This window comes from Labrus bergylta, chromosome 19, assembly GCF_963930695.1.
Source record: "Labrus bergylta chromosome 19, fLabBer1.1, whole genome shotgun sequence".
Taxonomy (NCBI): domain Eukaryota; kingdom Metazoa; phylum Chordata; class Actinopteri; order Labriformes; family Labridae; genus Labrus; species Labrus bergylta.
Genome location: NC_089213.1, coordinates 5,095,334 through 5,116,389, shown reverse-complemented (window position 1 = coordinate 5,116,389; position 21,056 = coordinate 5,095,334). Strand labels below are relative to the sequence as shown.

The window sequence follows — 21,056 nt, the reverse complement described above, 5'->3', positions numbered from 1 at the left end:
TCTATTATTTTTTTTAAATCCAAAAGTACGGTGGCTGATAAGTGCAAAGCAAAATTACAAATGTGAGACAAATTTACATTTTGAAAAACCTTTTTACATTTTTAGAAAACAAAATTACAAGATGTGAAACATTTTACAATCCCCAAACTAATTTACAAACGACAGAATCTTGACAAAATGGGAATGTACCAAATGTCAGAAGTGGACCCGGAAGTGATCGAGTGAGGGGGGGTCGTTTTGTTTGTTTTGGTTTGTCGTGGTACATTCCCTTTCCGTCAAGATTCTGTCGTTTTTGTAAATTTGTTTGGGGACTGAAGTGATAAAAGTGTTCTGCCTCTTTGTAACTTTGTCTCAGCGATTGTAAAAGTGTTTCACATCTTGTAAATTTGTTTTGTCTTTGATAAGTGTTTTTGGTTTTGCAAATTTTGTTTCATAAAATGTAAAAAAAAAAGTTTTTCAAAATGTAAATTTGTCTCACATTTTGCAAAAGTGTTTAACACTTTGTAATTTTGCTTTGCACTTCACAGCCACCGTACATAAAAAAAAAAACTACTTCACAGCTGTCACGTCAGTCCTAGCATTGCGCATGCTCTGTAGCGAAGTTGCGGCAGTCAGTATTTGCAAAAAAAAAAAAACGAAAACGTATCGTTAAATAAAAGTATTGTAACACTTTTGTCACTCGTACTTCTTCTTTTATTTGTTTTTATTTCACAGGTCAAAAAAAAATAAAAATGAATACACTCCCGTAACGACCATTTTATGTGTTGTCATGGCAACGACATCTCCACCTGTGTGTTGTGTTGTTGTGGGCTGAAACAAACTCATCCAAGCTGACAGGAGTTCGTGTTAACCGTCCCATTTCCAGCCCGACCAGCAATCACACAGTTATCATCATCGCACTCATGGCCCATTATAGAGTAAGTAATTCTTCACGGACTTCCGGAAACTACAACTTTGACTCAGTTCAGACTGCCCTAATGTAGCATGTGCTAACTAGCCAGCTAGTTAGCGTAATAATAACGTAACCCTGCGACTTGTTAGACCTGCGCTACCTGCTTGCTGTGTGTCAAAGTCTGACGTGTTGTCTTGTGTTTCAGGCCCCAGAATCAAAGCGGGAACAATTCAGGAGATACCTGGAGAAGTCTGGGGTTCTTGACACTATAACAAGCGGTGAGTTAAGAAGCAGCACAGAGACATTCAGTTAGTTACAGTCTTTGGTGAAAGCTCATCTATTCACTTACTTTTCTGTGATATCTATGCGTGCTGCGTCACCATAATGTCCTTTTTCTTTTGCAGTTTTAGTGGCACTTTATGAAGAAAATGACAAACCCAACAATGCACTGGAGTATCCTTTTTTTTTTAATGTGTGCAGCTTTCTAGAGCTTTGGGATGAAACCAGGTGGGATAGTATTTGAATATATTCAAACAGTGGCTCCCAAACTTTTTCTGGAGGGGCCAGATTTCTATATTTTCAAGGCAGCCCCCTCCCACCCCTTACCATACACATCCACACATAAACATACACTGATCGATTAACATTAACATATATATTAACATATTTTGTACTGTTATCTATGAGTAACAGCTACTTATGCACATGGACCATCCATATCCTGGTTATGTATTGTGGGCTCATGTTTTTTGTATGGGTGGGATATGTATGTGTATATTTGTTGTGTTGTGTGTTTGTATGCTGGCTGCTGGAACATCTACATTTCCCTGCTGGGATGAATAAAGTATATCTTATCTTATCAAGCGGCTTATAAAGAGGAAGCTCTCAAAAGTGACACTGCAACATGAAACTTTATCACTTTGCAGATGTAACAACAGTCATTGCTGTTGGTTTTCTCTTCTTTTTTTTTTTTTTTACCTCACTCTGAAGATGAACCACTCCTTAAAAAAATATGAAAATCTTAGGAATCATACTTTCAGTCTTGCAATAATGCAAATTTGTGCTAAAAAATGGTTCACACAGGTAGGATGTGGTGAAAGGAAGGAGTGTTGCTCTCTCACACTACTCACCGTTGTAAAGAGTAGGTGACCGAGGGAGGAGGTTTGACTCGTCGTATTGTCTTATCTTAGTATCAGTAGTTGTCTGGTGTTGATGTTGTGAGCCTTAAGTTTACCTGGAAGTCCTCTCACAAAATCTGTCCTGCATTGCTGGCAGTGCAAAGGGTGTGCATTGTTTTTATTTGGTCTTCCCGCACTCCCTGTCATGACCTCAGGCCCTCTCTAGGGTCAACTGGTCCCACTTTGGGAATCACTGCCATAAATTATGTTTTTTGGATCATCATTTCATAATGCAAAGCACATAATTCCCAATCTTTGTTCTATAAGAAATAACAATCTTCACTTCTCAGGGTACGCAGATCGAGGCTGTTTCGACCTAGAGATATTTCAGTATTTTAATAGAGGAGTCTTTTACTTTTCACATGTTGCAGTTTCTAAAAAGGTTAACACTGACACTGTTTCTTTTTATTTCGGCATGTAATCCTTGTTTGTTTGTTTTTAGTCCAAAAAGAGACCGGTTTCTGCCACTTTTGTGTCTCTACACGACTACAGTGATGTCTTATACATGCATGCCTCTTTGTTTGTTGGACGTGCACATGGTCTTCTTTGTCCATACGAAGACTTAAACATTGGTGTATTCTTATCTACAAATCTATTTTTGGTCTACTTCCTCCACCTTTGGACCTACATCAATCACAAGATTACAGCAAATTATAATCTTTGGTCCCTGGACCTTTGCTTACTGTCTGTTTCATAAATCAGAACTGAACTAGGGGGAATGGCTTTAAAGTTTACTGCTCCCTTTGCCTAGAACAAATAACCAAAAGACCTGGAACTTAATGAGCTGCTCTCATTTGATGCTTTTAAGGTGGATGTCAGAGGAGCTGGAGGCAGAAACATCTGGCTGTAGACATTCAGTGTAATACATTTACAAATGAAGTCGCTCTTTACAAAAATGAGCTGTTAATCTAGTAATTTCATGTCTTTCAATGTTCATGTTTCTGATAATATATTTGTAAGAATGACTGCTAGCTGTTTGTCTTGGCCAGGAATTTCTTAAAAAAGAGATTTCTAATCTCTTGAGTTTTTTCTCCCGGTTAAAAAGAAATTAAAAAAGTTAAATACATTATACATCTGAGAATCGTGGCCTCTCTTGTACTTAGGTGAACCTGGCAACAATAATAGGAAAGCCTTCGCCTCTCCCCTTTAGAGCTCTTTCTCAACACACATTTTAGCCTTTAAATGCTGCAACAAATCTCCTCAATGGCCTACATTAGAAAAACCGGGGATAGGTTTCTCCTGCCACAACAGTCTGAAGATAAGACTGCTCATTGTGCCGTCACTGAGGGGCATACCAACCGGGGGGTATTAACCTTCACTCCCCTTTGAAGGTGTTTTGAAAATATTAGAAATGTATGTTATCTAGCTTCAGGGATAGAAAGACATTTAGCAAATCAAGCATTGATTTCTTCTTTAAAGGAGGCTAAAGAGTGAATGCTGAAATCCACTGGGAGATAACCTAACCAAACAAAGTGGCATTATTATAAGTAAACCAGGCTTTAGGTTTTTGTTCTTTGGTATGTTGCTGTCATTCTTCACACATTGATTATCAAAAAGTCCACATAAATAAAGTTTAAAGGGATAATTTTTCTTAACATGAATGACCCCAGAGAGATACAATCAACTGATTGGATTAAGTCTTTACCGCTCTCAACCTGACATTGTTAAACTGACAGATTTCTGTAGTCCTATGATGGAGAGAGCACACGTTGGACCTTAACCACGGGCACAGTTTCATAAAGCTTCACCTCGGAGCGGCTGGTCCAGAGCCGGCAGACACTGAGACTCTACGCATGGAGCTGGCTGATCTACAACAGAAATTTAACCTGCTCATGGAGGAGAACAAAGAGCTGAGAAACAGGGTGAGCCTAGTGTTTCAGCTGAAATGCACAGATACCCAGAGCTGCTGGTGTTTGGGTCTCATTGTGTAACCTCTGACCTCTCTGCCTTTATGTCTCCTTCCAGCTGATGCAGTATGAACAGACGTCTGAGGATGGAGCAGCAGAGTAGAAAGGACACGTTTTGTCTTGCATGATGGGGAAATTAAAAAAGAAAACAACGTGAAACATGAAGAAAATTACTTTTTTTTTTTTTTTTTAAAGAATATGTTGATGTTTTATTACATATAAGGGATGTACAGCTAACACAAAATCACTGTTATTTTTTGTTATATAACAGAAAAGCAACTTTTGCTTCTTAAGAAATAAAAAACAGTTTTTTTTTCAGCTTTGTGCATCAGTCCTTCTCTTAATGTTTTAAATTGACTTTGGTGACACACTCAGCCACTTCATTGAATTAAATAAATTAAGAAAATAATTGGGCTGCCATAGCCTAGCAGTCATAGCGGGTTTGAATCTGACCTCGGCCCTTTTCTGCACGTCATCCCCGACTCTCTCCTCTCAACATTTCCTGTCTCTCATACATTGGACAAAAAAGGCCCAAAAAGAAGAAACCTTGAATTAAATAACTATTACATATTTCTGTAGACCCATCCTAAGACATTTAAATTGATATAAACTGCGTAAAAAAAACACATTTTTGTACAAAAACAATTAGAGGTGGCTCATGTGCCTGATGGGAAATTAAAGTCTCACATGTGACACGTTTTAAAAGTGAACATTCTTGTCCCTGTTGCCGCTTTTAGGCAGAGATATATTCAGCATTCATTTTCCATTGTGACAGACAGAGTAGAGTATTTTAGTGTTGAATGTTGCCGGAGAAGATTGAGATTGAGAGGTTGAATTATTTCATTATAGGTGATGTAAAAGTATCCTGTTGCATAACAACACTACATGACCTAACACAACTTTATAGATCTGTGAGCCTGTTTTCCATTCCCTGCTAATCATTGAAACAGTGCTACTGCACACTTCAAAATCATTAAAAGTCCAACAGACGTGGAAACTAAAGGAAAATAACAGTCTGTAGTGCCCTGATCACCAGCTAAATGAAGGAGTGGATTTATGCTTTCTTTTAAATATGTTTAGAAAAAGGCTGCTCTTTGGTGTCAAGAGCTTAATCTTCATAGCAAACAAAAACAAAGCTTCTGTGAGCTTGTTTGAATTTCTTTTAGTGAAATGCGTAACATGCATGTCTCATTGAGAGCTTCTGTTTCCACTCTGGCGAGCAGACAGTCTTTGGTTTATATCTGCAGGTCAGTTGGGGCTCGTCTGCTGCTGACGCTGCTTCCTGCCGACACTTTGCGCTTTGGGGACGAGGTGGTGGGGCTGTTGCTCTCCCGGCTGTGTCGAGACACTGAGCTTAACTCCCCTGCAGAGTCCGGGCTCTGAGACCTGCTCGGCCTCTTTATGTCTGATTTAGAGAGTATCCTCGCTCGGGGGCCGACACAGCTGCTCCGAAGCTTCATGCTGTCTCTCCCGTGGTACGAATCCCCGCTGTCTGAGCCGTTACCCTCCACCAGGGTGGAGCAGTTCCACGGCGGACTGACCCTCCGTGACTTCCTCGGAAAGCCGGTTGCACAGGAGGAGGTGTCTGCTACAGGGAGGGTGGGATACTCGGACCTCCCACAGTCCATGTCCTCATGTTGGGACAGTTCCTCTGCCTCCTCCTGTTTGTCTGCAGGAGGAGAACGCGTGTCGCTGCTCGTGTTGTTGGAGTTGCTGTTCTGCTCCGTGGGGCTCGGCACTCCCTCCTTCATGTCCTTGTGACTCTCCGGTTGTGCATTAGGGTCTCCTTGTATTGGGACGAATGCAGACGAGGCGTTAAGAAGAGGGTAGTTAGGTCCATTGCCCTGCTTCTCCAACAGTAATGTGTACCCACATGGGGCTGTAGGGATTGTAGTCTTGCGACTCACAGTTGTTCCCATGCCCACTTGATGCACGACTGAGTTCTTTTTGGACTTGCTGACGTATAAATCATCCATATCGTCCTTCAGATGAGGGTAGAAGTTCAGGATGCCCTTCTTGATCTTTTTGAATCCCAGGTGCATCATCTCAAGAAGGCTGAGGAAGAGGGAGATACAGGCGATCACTTGCATGAACATCATGAAAACCGTTTTCTCTGTCGGCCTGGAGACAAAGCAGTCCACCACATTTGGGCACGGCTCCCTCTCACACTTGTAAAGCGGCCGCAGGCGGTGTCCGTACAGGACGTACTGACCCATCATGAAGCTCACCTCCACCACAGAGCGGGTGACAATGTGGGCCACGTAAGTACACAGCAGAGAGCCCCTCAGTGGAGCTTTGTTGAGCCTGCCCTGCTCCAGCTGCCTGATCTCCTTCTCGATCCTCCTCCGCGCCTCCGCCAGCTCCACATCCACCGCCTCCAGCTCCCGACGCAGAGCCACCTTCTTGCAGTGTCGCTCCTTCTCCAGAGCTCGCAGCTGGTAGATGGCGTGTCCCATGTACACCAGGGAGGGCGAGGACACAAAGATCACCTGCAGCACCCAGTAGCGGATGAGGGAGATGGGGAAGGCCTGGTCGTAGCAGACGTTACGGCAGCCGGGCTGGTCCGTGTTGCAGACGAAGTCGGACTGCTCGTCATTCCAGACGTCCTCAGCTGCGACGCCCAGGACCAACATCCGGAATATGAACAGGATGGTCAGCCAGATCTTTCCCACCATGGTGGAGTGGATATGCACCTCCTCCAATATCCCTCCGAGGAAGTTCCAGTCTCCCATTTTTTACTTTGGCATTTCTACAACAAATGATAAAAAAAAAGTTGACATTTAAAAGTCTTACCAATCATAGAGCTACGTACTTTTAAAAAAAACTTAAAGAGTTAGCAAGATCTTAAAAGTTATGCACCTGAAAAAACATATAATGCTACTCCCCATGACACACAAGTGTACTCTACCTCGCTTACAGTGTAGAACAAGTCCATGTGAGTGAGTGTTAGAGAGAGGGGTGCAGTGCATTGTTGTCATTGTTAGGGTATCAAACAATCTGCCTCTGCCAATCCTGTGCAGACACACTCACTAGATATAGCCTGTGGAAGACATTGCTCTTTTGAAATGCGTGCAAAGGCAGAACACACGCAGGTATGTAGCTCCACAGACGTGTAGGACTTCCTGTTGATAGCCCTGCCTGAGTTTGTTTGTTATTCAGAGCATTTTATTGATTGACACCGTGGTGTAGTGGGGCCTAAAGAAGTGGGTATACTCTTTTTTTTTTTTTTTATCTGGACCAACCAGCAGAGGATAATCTACCTTTGTTATAAACAGTGACATGTAAGACTCCTGTTGAATATTTAGTAAGTGCGTATGAGCCAATTAGAGACAGAGCAGGGACGACGGAGGGTCATCTCTTCACCATACTAGAAAAGAAAATGCAGCATACCACAGATGTTGTCAGTCAATCATTGGTGTGAATCAAAGGGGATTTAGAAGTGCGTATCCTCTGTATACCTGCGTATAGCCTTCACTACACCACTTGATTGACTTTCAACGCATAAACGAGGGCATGCGACATAGATTTCCTGCCCCACTTTTAAAGTAAAATCACTCAATCAGTAAAATATGATTTAATAGTATGAAAATGAGAATTAGTCTGGCTGTTTGTCTTTGTGTGGAGTATGAGAATAAATCAGTTCCTCTTGGAGCATCATAAGGTGAAGAGCTTGATCAGTGCTAAGAATTTCAGTCTGAACGATATAAATGTTTGGAGATTAAGCACAAGTTGGACTTGTGTTTCTTGTTAACATGAAACAAACTAAACAAGAAATGTGCTCGTCAGCGCCCTCAGGTGGACAGATCTAGAAATGCGCCGGTGTTGCAAGGTCACGTTTCTGTTTTATCGAATTTGAATTTGTTGTTGTTTTTCGTAGCTAAGCAAACAATTACTGATATGTGCCTGATTTTTAAAAATGCCCTCACAATTGTTGAATAAGCAGAGAGAAGCAGGTGAAGTCTACAGGAAATACTGACGAAAATCTAACCACAGGTAGAAAACTAAATGTTCATGTGCTACTCTTTGTTTGTGAAAACTTCTACAAGGTATTATCCCCACTCTGCACTTCTTCACATCAACACATGAACATTTCAATAAAACTAGTTTTTAAACTTCTACATACGACAAACTGTGGATAAACGTAAACGGCCTTATATAATACAACCTCAACCAAACACTACAATGGCTCTACACATTACTAAATCAATACATTGGTTACTGCATCATGAGGACCTGCTTGTTATGCTTCATGGTGATGTTTGAGATATTACTTTTAAAGTCAGATACTTGAACATTTCTACACTGTAGTTAAAAGGTCAAGATATTTATCCAACTGCTCTGAATGTTTTTAACTGCAAAATGTTTTTTTCTCGGTTAGTACACAATCCTACAGAAGTTTTTTTTGCTTTACTTTTTGGGACTTCAGGGGCTCTGTACAATCCTACCCACTTACACACCTATGGATTTATGTACAAATCTAATGATGGTATGAAAGAGTTCTTATCATACAGCGTCAAGTATGACATCATTGAGGGGTCTCTGGCGACACATTACACATCATATCAAACAATCCATTAGAATCCAATAAATGTGAACCACACTTCACACTAATAAATGTTTAGCTGCTAGATAAAGCTTGCTGTGACTTTCTTTCCAAACTAAATGACTATAATTGTCATGAATTAATTTAAAAAGGAGGAAACTCACCTTTCATCTCTGATATGGAATTTGTCAGTGAAGGCCTTTTTTACGACGATGCTGCTGAAGCTTCTGAATACAATCCTACAAGCACATATTTTATTCTCCTTTTTCCTCCTTAAAGAAAAGATTAAAAAAAACAAGTTCACCCCAGGGAGATATTTGTAGTCCACTCGGTTGGTAAAACAGGACAAAAACAAATGATCCCTGCTGGCTTTAGTTGTTCAGAAGTCATAACCAGAGAGAGGACAATCGATGCTGTTGCCGTGCTCCGTTGCCATTCGCCTCGCAGCAGTGTGATGGACCGACTGCCAGCTCGCTGCAGGTCATCATTGGGTGAAATGTGTTGCAGAGTATTCAATCGTTCGACGCCTGTTTGCTGTTGAACTCAGAGGACCCTGAACTTGTGTGATCCTTTAAATTCACAGGTCACAAACGGTGCAATGGGGTTGTCCTGTTATGATGGGAGTCAAATGTACACAATGAACAGCCTCTGCAGTGGATCAATGCTATGATTTAATATTACTAAAGTTGCCCAACACTCGTTTCAAACTGATTTCAGCAGCAGCCACAACAATGAGCACTTTCACTTGTGTTTGGTTTCTATGAGGGGTCTCCTACTTTTCTCTTGTCTATAACCGGAATCAGAAACGCAGAAGCCAGCACTTCAACAGAGCATGTTTCCTCACATCTGATGATATAGTAAGGTCATTTATGATTTAATTCAGTAGAAAGTTTACATTTAAAGGTCACATATTATGCAAAATACACTTCACCATGTTTCTCCAACTCTAATATGTGTCCCTAATCTGTCTACAAACCCCCCAATGATGAGAAAAGTCCATCCTCTCCATCTTTTCCCTGTTCCACTTTTCAGAAAATGTGTGCTCAAACAGGCCGTTTGGACATTTTCCCTTCATGACATCACAAAGGGCAGTAACCCCTCCCCCAGGTGGGTGACACTCCCACAGCTAGGTGTTTGTTCTGCCCTCTGAGTCTGCCTTCTCACCGTAAACAATAGGACTTGGAGCGAGAAAGCCAGAGCCGACCCCAGCCCTTCCAGAAAGGGGGCGTGGTCTTATTTAAACTGGTTGAAGAGGAGGAGGATATGTGACCTTTAAGGATGTGATGTTATTGTTTTAATCTGTGCTGCAGCTCAAACAAGCTTCTCCACACAGAACTCATCATCCCTTCGTGCTGCCGTTGTGTGCTCGTTTAATCAATGTTTTTTTGTTTTTTTTCTTCAATATGCGGATCAATAGGGCGCGTCCGATTTCACACATGGTTGCTTATTCACTGTTTCTAATTTCAGTTGTTCCTTCCAGCTACTGATCCATTAAAAGGAAATCAATGAGCGCGACTGGACTGAATTTAACTGTGCTGGTCTCTACTTTTCAGAGATAGTGAAACACTTAATGGACATCATAACTCTGAATTACTCCTCCTGGCTCTTAAAATGTTCGAGTACGATAATACAACCTCAATCTACCTTTTAAGTCTTAAAAGCATTATTTACAAATGGACGTCACACGGTTTCCTCATACTGAATGTTACCAATTTATTACTCAAAATAACAGTTTTCTTCCTACTAAAGGTAGAAGATCAAGAGAATAAAACATGCAGTGACAAGATTCATCTTGGGAAAAAAAAAAACCAACAACACAGTCGTTAACAGCGATCGGAAACTTTTCGTCTCTGAACCGAAAAAACTCTGGGAGAAGTGTTCCATAATTAAAACACCTTGTTGAGAAGGTCAGATGTCACAGAACGCACCACGAAAAAAGAAAGACAAACATCTTAAACAGGGTTTGGATGAAGTCACTGGTGGAAGAAGTTTAACACTTTTCATGACCACAGCAGCGTTTCTGTGCATTTCAGCTGCCCATACTTAAAACACCTCGGCTGAAAAATGTCAGAAACACACATTTCATGAAACTTTCTGACGTTATTTGAGTTTGATTATCACTGAAACTTTGAGCTGTGTGTTTCTGATGCAGGTCAGTGAACTTAACTCTTAATATTCAGTCTGTAATTCTGACAAGAGAATATGTAACTGGCTGAATCTGTCAGATTATTCAAGTGATTAGAGCTGTTTTTTTTGGGTGGTTGTGCTCTCGGGAACGCTGAACATCGGTCTTGTCTCTATGACAACAGCTGCTGTGTGACAGACACCACTCTGTTACTTTTTATGTTTTTATTTTTTTTTATTTTTTAGATTTCCCGAGTTTATTTCCCGATCAGACACGGAGAAAGTCTTGTCCCGCTGTTGATCAAACATCAGCAGTAAAGTAAAAAGTATGAGCTTGTTATAAAACGCACAGAAACGCTGACTCTCTGGGTCCTCAGACTGGATTCCTTTTAAAAATACTGAATGTTGTTTATTTTGCAAAAAGGGTGCATAGGGGATAGAAAAAAATCATCCTCAGTAACCGTACATTAAAATTAAACAGACTCACTCCTGACCGACTACCACTGAACACAAATAGTGACCGTTTCTTATTCCTAACAGGCGAAAACTCACAAACTTTTTTTTATATAAAACCGAGCAAAGGACCATCATCGTACTTAAAATGCAGCTGCAGGAAAAAAAACAAAAACAAAAAAAACAAGCTTTCTACAAATGGTTCAGTGGACGTTACATTCAAACAAAAGACCGACTCGGGGTCCGGCTGACATAATGACGGAGAGAACGGGGAGCAGATACTTTTATTTAGCGACCACCTGATTTGCGTCCGGCCCAGGATCGGGACCTGGAGCGCGAACGAGAGCGGGATCTTGATGCGGAGCGGGACCTGGAGCGGGACGGGGAGCGAGTGTGGCGCACTTCTTCCTCTGTGTAATGGGAGGTGGACGCCGGGTTGACGGTCTCTCGGGGAGAGGCGGACTTGGAGCGGGAGCGAGACCTCCCTCTGGACTCTCTACGAGGCCTCTGTCTGTACCTGCGGAAACACCATGAGAACAATGAGTCTATTAAAACACTAACGAGTGAAATCTGCAGTAACGGTTTGAGTTTAGTTATTTTTCTCCAAAAGGTGAAAGAGGGAGATTTAGTACCGGTCGTCCTCGCGGCTCCTGCTTCTTCCTCTTCCGTACGCGCGTCCTCGAGACCTGAAGAGAGAAATTAAAAAGGTTATTTTTCAAAGAGAAACTTCACAATAAAAGCAACACGAGAATAAAAAAAAAACCCCAAACTCACTCTCGAGGACTTTCAGACCGTCTGCGGTGGCGTTCATAAGATTGGCTTCGTGACCTGTAGCTTCGGTCGTAGCTGCGGCTGCGTGAGCGTCTGCGCCGGCCGTCTCGGTCGTAGTCATCGTATCGGGAGGATCTGCTCGGCGACCGTCGCTCCTTCGTTTTCATCTGGTTTGGTGCTGATGTGACGAAACAGCCAAATTATGATAAATTAAATTTTAAGAATTGTATATTCACGTCTACAGACTGTTTTCGACGTCTAACCTGTCAATGTTTAATAATATCGTTTTGTATGATATTACTGTTTTTTTACAACATTTTCCCAACGACATGCTACCGAGCGTGGGTCAAAGACTAAATTCACTTGACTCAATTGTTTCCAGTGTGAGTGTCCCAACAACCTGCGGGCGATGCTGTGAGAAGGAGGGGGCTCTACAAGACACTGACGGTGTCCAACAGGAAAACTTCTGATTATCTTTCGCTTTTCTCACTCAGCAGAGCTTGTTTTACAGAGTGGATGATTATTAATGTCCACCTATCAATGACGGGAATGTTGTGCTTTGTCTCGCGTCAACGCTAAAGAAGCACTTTGCTCGGCTCACGGCGAGACGTTTACTGATGATCCTTTGGGTGTTGTGAGTTGCATCAACAGCGCGTCAATACAAAGCACCACACTTCATAACGTTTTACAAGAGAAACTGAAAGCGTAGTAAATATTAAACATGCAGATGTGCTCAGTGGGCATCTGATCGCAAGCGATGCGATATCTAACGCTTGCGTGCTGTTGGACACGGTGTTCAACGGGAGGCTTAAGGCCCGCCTCATACCCAGCTTACTGCACGTTACTAGGTTGACAGAAAGTTTGTTTGGGACAGCATTTCCAGAAAACGACCGCCATCATTGGCACCCTTGGGTGCACCAAATGGGTGACGTCACTGAGACTACACCATGTTTCATCCATTTTTAAAGGAACATTTCACCTATAATGATACCAAAGTGTAAACTGTAATCTTAGGTCTACATGATGCGTGCACAGCTGAAACACCAGCAGAGGTCTTTTTGGGGCGGAGGCCAGCATTGCACGTTAAAGACATAATCAGCCGATATCACCGATGTGCTAATATTATAATGCATCCTTACTTCGAGAGAAGTTGACAATATTAATATTTGTGAGGTTTGTAAATAAATGCACAACACTTACTCTTTCTGTCCCCCTGGGCAAACTGGATTTCAATCTGCCGGCCACACACCCACTTCCTGTCCAGGCCGTGAAGAGCGTCTTCTGCGTCACGCACATCCTCAAATGTGCTGGCTGGTTAAGGGTTTTGTTTTCTCTCATGTTTGGTACACAAACTCTAATTCAAAGTTCTGAGTTATTCTTTCTTATCTCAAACAAAGTGAAACAGAATTCCCCTCACATAAAATCTTAAAACATAATTTCATTAACACATTACTTTTACAGAATAATTAAAGGGGGATGCAGGACATGTGTGTGGCCTGATTTGAAAAACAAACACTTTAAAATTAGCACAGTATATATAATAATACAACAGGCAAGAAAAACATAAATAATAAGTGGATTTTTGTAGAGATAAAAGATGAAGCAAGTTTTTCAAACATCAAATCATTGTGTGGGGGATCAGGACTACAAATATGAAAACAAATCAAACACATCAGCAGCTGATTAAAGTGCTTTGATTAACGATTAAAATGTCGACATCACAGGGAAAGCTGATTTTGTTGTCAAATTTGTGGATTTGTCTTGGGAGGATACAAAATAATTCAGACTTGTTACCTTTTGCTTGACTTTGAACTTCATCTTGATCTTTACACTCTTTAATCGACTCCCACAGAGACTTGGGGGTTTTGTTGCTTGCCTTTTCCTCTTTAAACTCTTTTCTTTTCCCAATTCTTTGCCGCCATATCCAAGCTTTGTCTCCGTTCCCTTTTCCTCTTCATGCTTTACTTTCTCTTTTCAACCTTTTCCCTCCCTCTGATCCTGAAGGTCTGTGTGACTTGTCTTTACAGCTACTCTACACAGGTCTTTGTTACTCTTTGTGGCCGGTTTCCACAACGGGGTGCTTTTACATTTTCTGAAGCAATAACAGAGAAATACGTATGTTAGATATTCAATCAAATGATGTGCAAGAAATAAAAGCATGTCTTCTCTGCTGTAGGAAAACATCAGATCAGTGTTAATTGATAATGTTAGCACAAACAGTACACACTCATTGGGAAAGGATATTGAATGTATGCAAATCCTCTTGGCTGACGTGTATAGAAGTCAAGTGGGATGTAGACATCTACTACTGGCCCATAGCGGCCAAACTCACGCCGCAAATCCTCAGGCCTGAACACCGTAAATACAAGTATGACTCATCTGACCATCACTCTGCTGACATCATGAACCAGAAATAGCAGCTGGGAGAGCAGCTCATGAGACGGCTAAGGGAACAGTTCACCCCAAAACACAATACCACTTACCTGGTGATCCGACCGGCTTTAAATTATGAATTCTGTTATTTGTTTAAGTTAGGCTGATGCTCAGGTTGCAGCATACATGTATCACAAAATCCAAGTTTTAGATTGACAGTGAAGTCTGCTGTGTTAATCCCCCCCCCCCTTAAAAACTCTTGTTTTCGTTCCTTTACAGTTCCCATGAAATCAAAACAAATGTTTATTTTATCTAAATGTACTATGGGAGGCAGAGCCTTCAGTTATCAGGCTCCTCTCCTCTGGAATAATCTGCCAGTCAGGGTCCGGGAGGCAGACACACTCTGTACTTTGAAGAATAGACTTTAAATGGTTCTTTTCGATAAAGCTTGAAGTTAGAGCTGGCGCAGGTATGGTATGGACTAGCTCCTAGTTATGCTGCTTTAGGCTTAGACTACCAGGGGAACTGACACCCTAAGCTCCTATCTCTCTCTCTCTGTGCATTCACATCATATTGCTGCATGTCACTATGTGTAAATCTTTTCCTGGGAGCTCCTGAGCTCTCAGTCTTGTAGGTTTCTTGGGATTCTTGGTGGTGACGGCCTTGCTGCTAAGGATCTAAATTGCACAAATATGTCGGCAACATTTCATTACTGAAAAGTTGCCGATGTATGTGTGGATTTCAGACAGTGGGCAGAGATTTGTCTGCTTTTTTTTTGGGTTATTATTTACGAGTAACTAAGCATTATCGGGTGCCTAGGACTTCAATTATTATTGCTGTGGTATCAAAACAGGTATCACTAAATAATTTGAATTTATCTTTCATTCCAAGGTTTCCATTTGTTTGTAAATCATGACAGTGATTGGTTGCAGGCGTGTTGCCACTTCCTATTTAAGATGTCCCGCCCATTTTAACAAACTTTCGCCTGATAACGTTCTAGTATCGAAAACACTGCCTCATCGCTCTGCTGCGCACCCGTCTTATTAAACAGATTTAAACAGGCGAAACAGGTTTTCTATCATATCAAGGTTTGACATCTGGTACTGTGACAAACCTGTTCCCTTTTGTCAACGGCATAACATTTAAACCTAACAGCTGTCTGTCAGGTCTTTCAAGGGAACTTAAAGATCATTGTGTCTGATAATTATAATCCCTTAGGACTTCACAGCATGATACATGGATACCACAACCTTCATCAACAAATTGTATTCCTTATTTTGCTCCATCTTTTCTTGTGTTTTGGGGTGAACAGATCTTATATATATGAACACTATTTTGTTCAACATGCATTTCAATGTAAAGACCAATAACAGTTCTGTGGCTCCATTCAGGTTAGATTACATTCCTTTGTTTAAGTGTTCACCTTAAACATCCCAGCTTTTAACAAAAACTAAATCTGTTTTTATTTGACGGCATGACTCAATTATTGATCGTGGTAATGTATTGAATACGTTACCACGATGAAGACCAAATGTATTTGTATAACACATGCTTTTCAAACATTCAAACACACTTTAAAATTAGTCACTGAAGTTACAGAAGTTTGGTTTTATATTTAAATTATGTGTTTAAGATCCCAGAAAGGGAAAGGTTCTTAAATTAGACGAGAGAGCACTGAACTGTGGACACAGTCTTCTCTTACCTACTTTAGCTTGATTATTCATAACTATTTATTTTACCGACTGCACAGCACTTGATTTTTGATTTAATGCACTTTTCTGAACTGTGTGTTGGGACAGTTTCAGTCTCTGGCTCAGTCTGGTTGAAGTACGGTACCTGTTTTTTTTCCTGTATGTCTCTATTTCTGTTGTTGCCTTTTATGTACCTGTCGTGTCTTGTTGCCTGCTGCAGTTCAAACTTCCTTCAGGATAATAATAAAGTTTAAAGTTGAACTCCTAAAAAAAGCATTTCTAAACTTTAAATTTTCTCAATGTATTTAGCAATTCTTACAGTTAATGTTACCACTCCTCATACTCATTTTACAAACTGATATGTAATGAGCCTGTGTAGTCTGTATCTAAATATGTATCCTGGTTCAACCAACAGTTACAGTAATAATAAAGTCTTGTTAGCCTAGTTGTTAAACAGCATTTGTTAATGAGGGCAAAGTGATTAATCGCTTTAAGGATCAGAGAAAATCTGCTCGTGATTAAATGAGCTAAATGTTTGTGTTTATATTTTGCATGCTCTGACTAGTTTCTACTTACATTATTGAATTACTTTGCCCTTACTCTGGCAGCTGCCTTCTCCAACCTTCTGATCATCGGGGCTTTATAATAGTTCCTCGTTTAATGTTTTAAATCCAGAGGGGATCGAGCGTCTGCAGTGGCAGCTCCTAAACTCTGACCCAGTCTTTACCATAACCTGTAGTTTCTTTTGAACGGCTGCTAAAAATGAATTTTTATAGGTCAGGATTGAAAAAAGATTATCAGTTTGTCTTTTAATTTCACTTGTGTTTGCTGGTTTGTGTTGGCACATGAAAGTTTGTTTGTCCAAGTTGACCTTAGGGTTGGGAAATATATCGAGTTTTTAAGATATATCAATATATTTTCAAACAAAATATAGGCTAAGACAATGTTGTTAATATCGATATAGTTTATGTTGCATTAAAATAACGTTACAGAGGTGCCAGGTCACCTTTTCCTCATCTCACTGATGATGACCGACTGTCTCTCCCTCTTAACCCTCCTCCTCCTCTCTCTCTCTTTTATTGTATTTAAGGAACATTTTTATTTTATAATATTACTTTTTAAATTCACAAACAGGTAGTTTATTTTTCATGTGTTTTCACTGTTAATAAAATACATATCAATATATATCGAGTATCTCCATTCAGCTAAACAATAGAGATATAAGTTTTGGTCCATATCGCCCGGCCCTAGTTGACCTCAATCTGTAATAATGTGGCACACTTTAGGATTGTGTGTTTTAAGCGCTACTATAAATTACGTTTCTTACATTATTATCCTTGTTAGTCTTAAATACATCTGAGAGTAAAGAGGAGACGTTTTCACATGCAGTTTTGTTCAAACATTTTTCTCCTCTTATGTGGTGTCACCTCACTAATCCTCTTTAAGCATCTCCCTAATTATACATAAATATAAATAAATATATAAATATTAAACTAACAGTCATAAAGACACAACAGGTTTTAGTATTTTTCGTTCACATTGATTTAGCAGTTTTTTTTTTTTACAAAGAGAGAAAGTGACAGATAGAAACTTTATTATAACACTTAATACTGGGTTCTCCATTCATCATTAAGACTAGTTATTTATTTAATTGTGAGCATTTAATTAAAACAATTTTTTAAACCTCGACACGTTTTAAAACACCTAGAAACGTTAACATAATTAAATTAAATTAAAGTGACATTAACACAAAAATTAATATCAAATACAATAAAAATATATATAAATATAAAAATGGAAAATATAAAATATTATTTAAAATATTATTTAAAATTAATAACAAAAAATTCCCCCATGGGGATCAATAAAGTTGTTTTTTTTTTTTTTATACAATAATAACGTTAGTTACTGTTAATTTAAAAAAACACAGACATAATGCATTTAGAGGAAGTTTGTCAAAAAAACAGCAAAAAGATAATATAAATGTGTATTTATAATAAACTTGTAAAGAATCTAAAACATTCACTTTGAAGCTCAGTTATAAACATGAAAACGTGCACAGGTAACGACACGCAAACAAAGAAACGTTACCCAGGGCAGTTCGTCTTCACAGCGACGTGTTTTTGATTTAATTTGTGTTTAAATGAAAGTAAACTGAGTTTCTGTTTATTAAAAATATCACAATTATTAAAGCTGCTCGTTGTTTTTAACGTAACGTGAAGCTACGCCGAGCGGGCTAACATTAGCTAATGAGCTAGCTTAGCCGCCGTAATACGAGTAAGTGAGCCTTAATGGATAATCTGTAATAGTTTCCTGTCAGAATGTGGACTCACCTGGACTCATCGGAGATGTTTCTGACAAACAAAGACGTGTTTGGAGGCCTCATGTATCTGGCCATAAAGTTACACTCACTAAGAAGAAGAAAAATGTGTTTTTTAGGGCAATGGAAAAAAAATCTGCAGCGAAAGAATTTGTGACGCATGCGCACTAAGAAGGCGCCTCCTGGCTCTTCTTCTTCAATAAAAAACAGGCGTGAGAACCAACAGCGCCCCCTGCGGTTTAACTCTACCAGCACCTGCAGCCGTCTTCTTTGGATTTTAGTGGCAGCTGGCATCCAAAAAGTTGCATTACTGCCATCTGCTGGATTTAATTATTACTCACATTCCTAAATCCTCCTCAACAAACCTGTTCTCAAGAGATATTTAAACAAGCATCTTCATCCTTTCCCTCTCTCCCCACACTCCAAAATACTTCTTACGAGTCCCTCTCTCTCCATTTCTGACATCACATTATGTCTATGTGCTACATACTTTCTACATTTAAGAACTACATGTTCAACTGCTTCTGCTAGATTGCATATCTCACAAAGACCGGATGAATGTTTTCCAATGATATGTCACCTGCAGCCGTGGCTTCCTCAGTTGGTTTATGAAGGCGGTTTGCATCCACAAAGTTGCATCAATGCCTACCTATGGATTTACAGTATTACTGCAGTGTTCTGACTATTAAACCCAGTGGTTCTCAACTGGTGGGGCCGGGACCCAAAAGGGGGTCGTGGAGCCTTTTTCAGTGTGAAGCAAATGTGTACCAAGAAAGAACAGTTGTTTAAAAACTTCTGTTTTTTTTTTTACTTTGTTTTTTTTTGTTCTGTTTCTTTGTTCTGTCACATTTTGTACAGTCTGATGTTAAAACTGCACACATTTTCATTAAATTAAACTGATCGGTTGAAAAAAATCTGGAATTTGGATCGCAATTTTTCATTTGGGGTTGGTGGTACATATATGAATAAGTTATAACCATCGCAAAAAAGGATAAGAATTGAATCTTATCCTTGCAAAAAAAAATATTCATCGTGTTTAGAACCAATAATGTTTTCACAGTTAGGCTAGATCAATGTTTCCCCGTTCTTACTAACTTCTTCAAGTTTTAGATCTCATTCTAATGCTTTCTTTCTTTCTTTCTTTTAGGACATTCCTCATTTCAGGCCTCACTATTCCCTCCACACTGATTACATTTTTACCACAAAACCTTAAATAATGCCTGCACACAAGGGAGCTGTGTCTATATTTCCTTTTTCCAGATGAGGTCAAACTGAACTACCTAATAAATTCAAAAAAATGTTGTTTCATTTAATCACTCAAGTGTTGTTCATTCAAATGAATTTATTCTTGTATGAAGACTTTGATAATGTTATTTTGAGTTGGATTCTGTCTTGAAGCCGAGGAAGTCGATCAGACCCGTTTGCTTTTGCTGATGAAAGTCACCGAGCCGGCAGTCATGGTCTGAAAAAGAAGGAAAAAAATCACATCTTTTTCACACAAAACACACTGTTACCCTCATAAAAAGAACAGACGTTATTTATTTTAAATTAAAAAATCCTCTGACCTCAATCATCTCATCACCGATGATCTCTCGGACAGAGGTGAACTTCTCCGTCTCAGTGATCATCTTCCCATCCTCCTCTCTGACGGTGCACTTATCAACACAAAAAACATGTATCACAAATTAGCTCCCAGCCTTTTTTTTATTTCATTTAACTTTATTTATTTTAACAAGAAGTCCAATTGAGATTTTAAAAATCTATTTCAACAGACAGACCATGCCAAGGTAGCAGCGATACCAAATCACAGACACATTAAAACTTCAGCAACACAACATGGGGAACAAATCACAACAAACTGAAAACAAAAACAATCAAAAACTCACAAATATTTCACAAATGGAAAGAACAAGTTACAGCCTCAAACTCCAAGAAGGATTAGACTCCAAAAGCAACAAATTCTTACATCAAGAGTGAACTCAAAACAAAGATAGACTTCCTCATAAATCAGAAAAGACTGGAATTTGCTGAATCAGCATCTTCTATTTTTCTTATGTTCATTTTAAACAGATTGTCAAATCTTAAAGTTCCCCTCGGTCATTATGTCTAAACAAACTTAGATCTTGTCTTCAGTCATTAAAGGAAGTGTGTTTCTTTATTATTTCCTCATTGACCACTTTCTTTTCATTTCATGTAAAGATGTGAAAACATCTGGACAACACACCCGACATGCTCTTAGCTTCAAAATGCACCAAATCAGGAAAGTGCCACAACTACCATCTTTGATTCTTTGCCCATCATTGTCACTCAAGAGTTTGAGACTTTGAATTACCTTAAACTTCCTGCCGTCCACTGCCGTCATCTCCGTCTCCTTCCCGATGGTGAACGAGTGGACTTTGGTGATGACGGGAGTCTTTATCGTGCAGGTGAAGTCTTCGCCCTTCTGCTCGATCACGATCACCGGCTTGTTGTCCTTCCGCATTTTCACTGCGATCGCAGGTGCACCTTGAGGAGATATGTATAAAACAAACTTGATATTCTACTCAAACACAGGAACATGAATGATTTAAATTTGAAACTATTCTTTTTACCAATCACTCTCAAGAAATCCTCGACGTTTTCTTCATAATAAACTTTCCAAGTGCCGTTGAAGTCCATGCCTGAGGTCTGCTTGTGCTGCCTGCCCGAGGATGTTTGTTATTCTTTGTTGTCATAATCACATCTCAAACTTCTGGTTGGCATGTTTGGGACTTCAAACTCCCTGTTATTTGGGCGGAAATTTCCACTTAGCGACACAAAGGTGT

The 21,056-nt window shown here is 39.9% G+C and overlaps 4 protein-coding genes across 4 annotated transcripts; 1 reads left to right on the top strand and 3 right to left on the bottom strand.

Annotated features, from left to right (window-relative positions):
* Positions 1-757: 757 nt before the first annotated feature.
* Positions 758-4,295, top strand: LOC136177167 (c-Myc-binding protein-like). The gene is made up of 5 exons (XM_065948531.1): positions 758-917; positions 1,098-1,170; positions 1,297-1,345; positions 3,803-3,932; positions 4,036-4,295. The coding sequence occupies exons 1-5, from the start codon at positions 903-905 to the stop codon at positions 4,078-4,080; spliced, it is 312 nt and encodes a 103-aa protein (XP_065804603.1). The 5' UTR covers positions 758-902; the 3' UTR covers positions 4,081-4,295.
* Positions 4,049-10,073, bottom strand: LOC110005813 (gap junction alpha-9 protein-like). The gene is made up of 2 exons (XM_020661096.3): positions 8,685-10,073; positions 4,049-6,726 (listed from the first exon to the last, which is right to left on the bottom strand). The coding sequence occupies exon 2, from the start codon at positions 6,707-6,709 to the stop codon at positions 5,213-5,215; it is 1,497 nt and encodes a 498-aa protein (XP_020516752.2). The 5' UTR covers positions 6,710-6,726; positions 8,685-10,073; the 3' UTR covers positions 4,049-5,212.
* Positions 10,074-10,208: 135 nt separating this feature from the next.
* Positions 10,209-18,434, bottom strand: LOC110005812 (serine/arginine-rich splicing factor 10). Its single transcript, XM_020661095.3, has 6 exons — positions 18,266-18,434; positions 14,113-14,217; positions 13,069-13,172; positions 11,872-12,046; positions 11,730-11,783; positions 10,209-11,614 (listed from the first exon to the last, which is right to left on the bottom strand). Exons 1-6 carry the CDS (start codon positions 18,412-18,414, stop codon positions 11,386-11,388), a joined length of 816 nt encoding a protein of 271 aa, XP_020516751.1. The 5' UTR covers positions 18,415-18,434; the 3' UTR covers positions 10,209-11,385.
* Positions 18,435-19,576: 1,142 nt separating this feature from the next.
* Positions 19,577-21,053, bottom strand: LOC110005811 (fatty acid-binding protein, liver). The gene is made up of 4 exons (XM_020661094.3): positions 20,844-21,053; positions 20,585-20,757; positions 19,818-19,907; positions 19,577-19,714 (listed from the first exon to the last, which is right to left on the bottom strand). Exons 1-4 carry the CDS (start codon positions 20,908-20,910, stop codon positions 19,664-19,666), a joined length of 381 nt encoding a protein of 126 aa, XP_020516750.2. The 5' UTR covers positions 20,911-21,053; the 3' UTR covers positions 19,577-19,663.
* Positions 21,054-21,056: the final 3 nt, after the last annotated feature.